This window comes from Cebus imitator, unplaced genomic scaffold (genome assembly GCF_001604975.1).
Source record: "Cebus imitator isolate Cc_AM_T3 unplaced genomic scaffold, Cebus_imitator-1.0 Scaffold285, whole genome shotgun sequence".
NCBI classification, from domain to species: domain Eukaryota; kingdom Metazoa; phylum Chordata; class Mammalia; order Primates; family Cebidae; genus Cebus; species Cebus imitator.
The window spans coordinates 2,806,831-2,816,388 of record NW_016107600.1 but is presented as its reverse complement, the minus strand read 5'-3'; the positions used below and the strand labels follow the sequence as shown (position 1 = coordinate 2,816,388).

At 34.1% G+C, this 9,558-nt stretch overlaps 1 protein-coding gene and 1 pseudogene across 1 annotated transcript; both read right to left on the bottom strand.

Annotated features, from left to right (window-relative positions):
• Window positions 1–5,591, bottom strand: part of LOC108284932 — a 16,752-nt pseudogene extending 11,161 nt beyond the window's left edge.
• Window positions 5,592–7,684: 2,093 nt separating this feature from the next.
• Window positions 7,685–8,629, bottom strand: LOC108284950 (olfactory receptor 6C3). The gene has a single exon (XM_017501927.1). The coding sequence runs from the start codon at window positions 8,627–8,629 to the stop codon at window positions 7,694–7,696; it is 936 nt and encodes a 311-aa protein (XP_017357416.1). The 3' UTR covers window positions 7,685–7,693.
• Window positions 8,630–9,558: the final 929 nt, after the last annotated feature.

The following is a 9,558-nucleotide window of genomic DNA, read 5'->3' as shown; positions in this document are numbered from 1 at the left end:
TCAAAAGCTAATAGACACCATACTAAAGGAGAAAACAGCCGATAACTCAATGGAGATAAACACTGCCAAACCAGTGCCAGATGATGAGGAAGAAGCAGTGCCTGAAAACAAATTGACATTAGACCATCTGGCAGAAGGGTTCTGATTATTCAATAATTCTATTGACTTATTTTAAGACATTAACCATTCTGTGATATGAAAAATGAAAGAAACTAAGGCAAATGGCAGAAGGATTAATACTGCAGTGACATACATGGACTCAAAATAAAGTGATGGAGAAAAATCTGCCAAGCACATGGAAAACCAGGAAGCAGGGGCTGCAATCCTAGTTTCGGAAAAAACAGATTTTAAATCAACAAAGATTAAAAAAAAGACAAAAGGTAATAGTAGAGGTACCACTATATAATGGTAAACAAGAAGATCTAACTATCCTAAATATACATGCTCCCAACACAGAAGCACTCAGTTCATAAAACAGGATTTTAAAGGTCTTCAAAGAGAGACTCCCATGCAAAAACAGTGGGAGACTTTAACATGCCACTGACAGTATTAGACAGATCAGAAAGACAAAAAGTTAACAAAGATATTCAGAACCTGGACTCAGCAGTGGATCAAATGTACCTGATAAATATCTACAGTACTCTCTACCCCCAAACAACAGAATATGGCAAATACTCTAAAATTAATCACTTTTAAAATTAACTACAGACATAAAATACTCCCCAGTAAATGCAAAAGAATTGAAATCATAACAATCTCTCAGGCTACAGTGCAATAAAATAAGAAATCAGGACTAAGAAATTCATTCAAAAGCATACAATTACATGGAAATTGAATAACCTGCTTCTAAATAACATTTGGGTAAATAATGAAGTTAAGGCAGAAATCAAGAAATTCCGTGAAATGAATGAGAACAAAGATACAACATATCAGAATCTCTGGGACACAGTTATGACAGTGTTAATGAGAAAATTTGTGGCACTAAATGTCCACATCTTCTAATTTGAAATTAGAAGATTTCAAATTAACTACCTAATATCACAACTAAAAGAATTAGAGAACCAAGAGCAAACAAATTCCAAAGCTAGAAGAAGACAAGAAATAACCAAAATCAGATCTGACCTGAAGGAGATTGAGACATGAAAAACCATTTAAAATATTAACAAATCCAGGAGATGTTTTCATGGGAAAATTAATAAAATAGACCACTAGTTAGACTAATGAAGAAAAGGAAGAGGATTCAAATAACATAATTAGAAAAGAGGATGCTACCACTAACCCACAGAAATAGAAACCATCAGAAAATATTATGAATACCTCTATGCATATAAACTAGAAAACCTGGAAGAAGTGGATGCATTTTTGGACACATATGCCATCCTAAGACTGGATCAGGAAAAAACTGATCCCTGAAATGACTAATAACAAACTCTGAAATTGAGTGAGTAACAAATAGCCTATCAATGAAAAATGCCCAGGACCAGGGGGATTCACAACTGAATTCTACCAGATGTACAAGGAAGAGCTGGTACCATTCCTCCCAAAACTATTTTTAAAAATTCAGGAGGGTGGACTCCTCCCTAACTCATTCTGTGAGGCTAGCATCATCCTGATACCAAAACCTGGCAGAGACACAACAAAAAAGAGAAAACTTCTGGCCAATATTTTTGATGTACATCAGTGCAAAAATCATCAACAAAATACAGGCAAACCAAATCCAGCAGTACATCAAAAAGCTAATCCACCACAATCATGTAGGCTTTATCACTGGGATGCAAGGTTGGTTCAACATACACATATCTTGTGTTTCATCACATAAACAGAACTAAGAGAAAAACCACATAATTCTATCAATAGATGCAGAAAAGCCTTTTGATAAAATTCAACACACTTCATGTTAAAAATTCTCAATAAACTAGGTATTGAAGGAACATATCTTAAAATAATAAGAGCCATCTATGACAAACCCATAGCCAACATCATGCTGAATGGGCAAAAGGTGGAAACATTCTCCTTGAAAACTGGCACAAGACGAGGATGGTCTCTCCCACACTCCTATTCAACATAGTATTGGAAGTCTTGGCCAGGGCAATCAGGCAAGAAAAAGAAATAAAGGGCGTCCAAATACAAAGAGAGGAAGTCAAAATATCCCTGCTTGCAGATGACATAATGCTGTATCTAGAAAATCCCGTGGTCTCCGACCAAAATATCATTAAGGGGATAAACAACATCAGCATGTCCTCGGGATACAAAACCAATGTGCAAAAATCACTAGCATTCCTGTACACCAACAACAGCCAAGTCAAGAGCCAAATCTGGAATGCAATCCCTTTCACAATTGCTATAAAAAGAATAAAATGCCTAAAGACAGTTAACCAGGGAGGTAAAAGATTTCTACAAGGAGAACTACAAACAACTGATCAAAAAAATTGGAGATGACACAAGCAAATGGAAAAACTTTCCATGCTAATGGTTAGGAAGAACCAGTATTATAAAAACGGCCATACTGCTCAAAGCAATTTAAGCAATTTATAGATTCAATGCCATTCCTATTAAACTACCATTGATATTCCTTAAAGAATTAGAAAATACTATTCAAAAATTCATATAAAACAAAAAAGAGCCTAAATAGCCAAGACAAATCTAAGCAAAAAGAACAAAGCTAGAGACATCTCTACCCAACTTCAAACTATGCTACAGGGCTGCAATAACCAAAACAACATGCTACTGGTACAAAAACAGATACATAGACCAACGGAACAGAATAGAGAATCCAGAAATAAGACTTCATACCTACAACTATCTAATATTTGACAAACCTGACAAAAACAAGCAATGGGGAAAGGATTCCCTGTCAAATAAATGGTGCTGGGTTAGCTGTCTAGCCATATGCAGAAGTCTGAAACTAGACCCCTTTCTTACACTATATGCAAAAGTTAACTCAAGATGAATTAAAAACTTAAGTGTAAAACCTAAAACTATGAAAACCCTGAAAGACAACCTAGGCAATATCATTCAGGAATGGTCAAAGGTTTCATGACCAAGATGCCAAAAGCAATTGCAACAAAAGCGAAAATTGACAAATAGGATCTAATTAAACTAAAGAGCTTCTGTACAAGAAAGGAAACTATCAACAAAATGAGTAGACAACATACAGAATGGGAGAAAATTTTTGCAAACTATGCATGCAACTAAAGCTTAATATTCAGCATCTGTAAGGAACTTAAAAAATGTACAAACAACCCACCCCATTAAAAAGTAGGCAAAGGACATGAACAGACACTTCTCTAAAGAAAACACACATGCAGCCAACAATCATTAAAAAAAATCAACATCACTGATCATTAGAGAAATGCAAATCAAACGCACAATGAAATACCATCTCACACCAGTCAGAATGGCTATTATTGAAAGTAAAAAAAGTAACAGATACTGGCAAGGTTGTGGAAAAAAAAGAATGCTTATACAATGTTGGTGGGAGTGTAAATTAATTCAGCCATTGTGGAAGACCGTGTGGTGACTCCTCAAAAACATAAAAACAGAAATACCATTCAACCCATCAATCCCATTACTGGATATATACCCAAAGGAATATAAATCATTCTACTATAAAGACACATGCATGCATATGTTCTCTGCAGCATCATATACAATAGCAAAGACTTGCAATCAACATAATTGCCCATTAATGAGAGAAGAATTCTCTGCTAGAGCTGTCAGGGGAGACTGGGCCCTCCTCACATTTTTATTTCGAATTTACGGGCTCTGGAACTGTGAGAGATGACATCTCTGCTGTTTTAAACCAAGTTTGTGGTAATTTGTGAAGGCACCACAGGAAATTAATACATGAGCAATCTCTCAACATTCATTAAATAGAAGAATTAGTTTTGGATACATATTTTGAAGTTTAACTTTTTTTCTTAGAGACCTGTTAGTATCAGATATCCTTTGGAAAATAGTGAAGAGAAGCAAGAGTCTCTTTGGATCATTCTAGGCTTGGTTTCTACATTGATTTTAACCAGCATAAGCCACATGCCATTTTATCTATACTATAGACCTAAGGCTCACATGGAAAACAAACATGCCACCAAGGGCTAAGAGAAAAAGATACTAAGGTTTACAAAAACGTTATCAACATTTGTACCAAAATTGGAACAGGAAACTTGCGGGACAACGTCCAAAGCTGTAGAAAGGAGGTAGGTCAGGAGGGTAAAGAAGATTCATACACTCCCAAATTTTAAAAAGTCTAAATGTGACTAGGTTTTAGGAGAGGGTTCCTGAATTTCCTAAATCAGTATTTCTGGGAAGAATAGACATTTTTTTTTTGGCTGATTTTTTTTTTTCTGAGTGAAATACTGGATGATTTTCTTTTATATGTAACCATTACATTTGCCTTCACCACACACACAAAAAATGTTTTCATAAAAGTTTTCATAATGTTTATGAAAACATAAATGTTTTCATAAACTATTATATATCAAACAATTATTCAAAAGCACTGATTATACAGCAATAAAAACCGGAATGAGATAGAGTTCATTACTCAGTGAATTCCCATTGAAAGTTATGAGAATATTTTTATTAAGTAGACACTGAACACTTTAATCTTTTTCAAGAATCATTTGAAGTTATTTGCCCATAACAGTAATGGTGCTAATTTTTGAAAAGGATCTACTTTCAAGAAGGTTTCTTTTTATTTGATTGGTATATTGGATTTATTTCAGTAATTACAGATAGCATAAAATCCACGAAATTAGCAAGAATTTAAAATTCAGATTCTCTTTACTGTCGTTTTAGAAAGGACTGAAAGTTGAGGCTCTGTGCGGTGGCGCACGCCTATAATCGCAGCACTTTGGGAGGCCGAGGCAGGTGGACCCCTTGAGCCAGGAGTTCAAAATCAGACTGGGCAACATGGCAAAACCCGGTCTCTATAGAAAAAAAAAAACACGAAAATTAGCCGGTTGTGGTGGCTCGGGCAGACTTGTATTCCCAGCTACTCTGGAGGCTGACGTGGGAGGATCGCTTCTGCTGGGGAGGCGTGGGTTGCAGTGAGCCGAGATAGTGCCACTGCACTCCAGCCTGGGGGACCAAGTCAGATCCTGACAAAAAACAACCCCCAAAAAACCGATAATAACAGAAAAACCACGCTGCCTTGCATATAAGGGGGAAGCTTCCTATATTGTATTAGGCCATGAAACATTCATAAGTTTATGACTAAAACGAGACACAGAAAGTAACTTTCTCAAGGAGACAGAGTTTTTCCTGATAGTCAAAATTCTTACTGCAGGAGTAACTTGACATGTTAACGTAAAACACCCACACACCGTGAGAGTGAAGGCATCATTTTCACAGTGAATCCGTCTAGTCTCAATTCCTTGTTGAGTGGCAAATTACTTTGGTATATACCCAAATAAGTGAGAAAGAAGACACATTGTTTCAATATGAATTTAATTGGCACTATTCTCTTTACTGTTAATATTTATTTTATCCAAAAATTTCATCGGCAACTTGATTGATGACTGCTTGCAAGGAGTACTGTCTCTACCTGTTAGAGAGGCAGTTCCACCTTCCTGACAGCCAGACAAAGCCATGGACTTGCAACAAAATCTAAGAGGTTCCTATCAGAGGCTCTTCAGATACTAATGGTGCATTTGAATAACAGTTCTTAGTAAAAATAAAATAGTTCCCATGTATTTTGTAATTTATCTCACAATTAGAAAGTAATATCAGAACTGAAGTGTTAGCTTCAAAAAGTATTAGCTTCAGAAAGCTAGCATGTCCAATTTTCTTAAATTCTTACTGATGGCAAATTGAAGGTCAATCCTCATAACTCAAAAATTCAACAAAGGGTCCTCAACTCATTTAACCAAAGAGAAACATGTTTCTCATTGGTTATAATTCCTTGAGTAATTATAGATATGAATCCACAATATTAAAATCCAGTATTTTGATGGCACCAAAATACACATATATAAATATTATTTTTTTCCTTTTGCTAGAGTTGCACAGACCAAATATTACACTTGTAAAAATATTGTAATGTAATGAAGTTGATCAGAATCACAGCTTTTGTTTGGATAAGCCAGGAGAGTTTAAAAGAATAAAATCTATTCATATCATTGATGTGACAACATTGATCAAGTCATTTAGTAACTGAAAAAAATAGGACTAGATATGCCATAAGGGTGTAAAGAAATAATTAAGTTTATGCACTTTGTAATACGTCTGACATTGTAAGTAATAACTGTTAGATCTGCGTGGTATATCTATTTATCTGAGGCTTTTTGATACAGTATTTTTTCTTTACCTGTTATCTTCATCATGGCTATACTCATGTAAGAAATAAAAATAACAATTATTCTAACTTACTTATTAGTATGTCTTTTAAATTATTAATATCACTAATGTTGTAAGTCTATTATCATTTAGATTTCAACATATGTACATATCTATACAACATATTCTTCACAGAGACATAACAAATAAAATTGCAGTGTGATCATCCATTTGCTTATGTTTTTTTCTCTTACGAGATCTGTGTAAAAGCAAGAACAAATCTTTCCAATCATTGAATCATTTCTGTAGTAGATACATTTATAAATAAATAAATGAATAAACAAAAAAAGGCACATGTGAAAGGTATTTAAAATTATTTAAAACATAGGCACAGGTTAACTTCTAAAGTAGCACAGATTCCTAAAGATTAAGTTCCTCAGAGATGCCTCCATGTTAATTGCTCATATTGGAAGGTTTTGGTTTCCAGATCTTATCAGCAAATCATTGAGCAGTAAAAGACTAAACATTATTTGAAATATATTAAAATCTGTCAAATTGAAGTTTTCATTATTTTACAAATATTTGAAATCTTTTTCTTTTTACATTTTACTTTGTAAGCTACAGCAGTATACAAATTTACAAATAAAATGTGCTACCTAAAGTTTTCTTATCAACATTATTTGGGAGAATATGAAAGTAAAATTAACATTTGAAGATGCAAGTCCCCTATAGTCCAGCCATTAATCAGTGACTTATACCTCAAGCCAAATGATTAATAATTGAATAGATAATTGTATAAATAAAAGAATTTTAGTGCTTCTTAAATTTATTCTTGTATTTTAAATAAGGAACTTAATTTACAAAGAAAATAAAAGTGGAATGCACCAAATGTCACGAAGTAAAGCTCTACATTTAAAGTACAATGAAATAGAGCATAATACCTCTAGGGACTGAATTTAATGAACAGCGACAGAAAGCACATAGAGTCTAAAAGTGTCATGACATTACTGATATTTATCTTGAAAATATAGAAGAAATTAAAGTTTGAAACTACATTTGAAGTATACCTAACATGATGATATGCCTTTTAGGAACTAATATACAGAATTAAAATTACTTTACTATAGTAAAATTACTATAAAATTATATGCAAATTCAGTTTTAAATAAATATATATATAATTTCCAGACAGTTTTGTAAAGAAAATAAATTTTACTTTATTTTTAAGTAAGTCAATAAACAAAGCAGTGGAGAAACTTGTACAGAAGTGGAAGAATGGACTGGTAAAATATAAAGTTAACTATAACGCAGCATATAAAGAATCTAGGAGACCAAGGATTTTTACAGAGATATTCAGAAATTTCAAAATTTTACTTAATTGCTTTTTAATAGTGTTATTTATTTTTGACCAAAAAATTCATTTATTTGCATAAAACACAACTTTATGGACCACATTTTTGAAGGCTTGTTTTACTTGCTGGTTTCTCAGAGTGTAAATGAAAGGGTTCAGCATGGGGGCAATAGATGTATTGAGAATAGCTACTCCTTTTGTCAATGATGCCTTTTCTTTTGCAGATGGATTAGCATACATGAATATACAGCTTCCATAAGAAATGGAAATGACAGTCATGTGAGAGGAACAAGTGGAGAAAGCCTTCCTTCTTTGACTGGCAGATGGAATTCTCAAAATGGTCCTGATAATGCACGTGTAAGATAAAATCACTAATGCCAAAGTGAACAGCAAAGTAACCAAAGCAAAGTAAAAACCAATTACTTCCAGCAGCCATGTATCTGAACAAGACAGCCGTAAGAGGGGGAAATAGTCACATGCAAAGTGATCAATGACATTGGAAGCACAGTAATCCAGCTGGAGGAGAAGCATAAGGGGTGGGAAAATGGTCAGAAACCCACTTAGCCAGGCACACAGCACGAGTAGGGTGCAGAGTTTCCCGTTCATGATGGTTGTGTAATGAAGGGGCTTGCAGATAGCAACATAGCGGTCATAGGACATGGCAGTGAGAATGTAAAATTCAGTCACCCCCATGAAGATAAAGAAAAAGAGTTGGGCTGCACAGTTGTTGTAGGAAATAGTCTTATTCCTGGTTACAATTGCCCCCAGAAATCTGGGGATGCATACAGTTGTAAATGAGATTTCTAAGAAAGAGAAGTTCCGGAGGAAGAAATACATAGGTGTCTGCAGATGGGAATCCACAAAGGTTAGGGTGATGATAGTCATGTTTCCACTAACACTTAGTATATACGTGATAAATAAAAAGAGAAAAATCACAACCTGAAGGTCAGGATCATCAGAAAGGCCCAGGAGAACAAACTCTGTGACCATTGTGTGGTTCATGCCTTTTCCTTTCTCTCTCTCCCTCTTCCACGCTCCTTTTTTCTTCTTTTAAAGATATTTTGGTGGAAAGGTAATTAAGAAAAACAGATAAAAGACATAATTCATCCCGATCCATATAATCATCCTGACCCACATAATCATCATTAATACAATTCTAAAAATCTTCTACAATGACTGTTTCATTTTGACTACCTTGTTTGAACTATGTTTTAGCATTTTTTTCTAAATCCAGCCTATTTTCTAGTTCTCTTACTTTAAATCTAGCAGAAGTTAGGATATCTTTATACAATAAGCCACATCATTAAGAAACAGCTAATAAAATGTATAATTCCTGCTTCATGTCCCATTAATGCAAAATATCATTATCATTTTTGTTGAAACAATCACATGAAACATACGTTTTTCTTTTTTTCCATCATCTATACATTAAAGGATATTACCACCTAAAAACAAAATGGGTGCTCTTAATTGCATCAAAAGGTAAAAGTGAAAATTAGAACATTGTTAATAACCCATTATTCTTTTTATAAGAAACAAAGATTTTTAGCAAATAAAATATTTTTATTTTAATAATGTTATTTTATTTTTAATATTAATATTTTGATCTGTCAAGATGATATAAGAACATCCTATATATATGATGTATATTTACTGTAAGATAGATTAAATAATATAACTATTTCACTTAACAAATAGGGAACATATTCACTTACTTATTGGTTTGTCTCATAATTCCATCAAACTCTTTAACGTTTGGTGTTTTCTATGACACATAAGAAATGTGTGTGAGGGCTGGGCACGGTGGCTCAAGCCTGTAATCCCACCACTTTGGGAGGCCGAGGCGGGTGGATCACGAGGTCAAGAGATCGAGACCATCCTGGTCAACATGGTGAAACCCCGTCTCTACTAAAAATACAAAAAATCAGCTG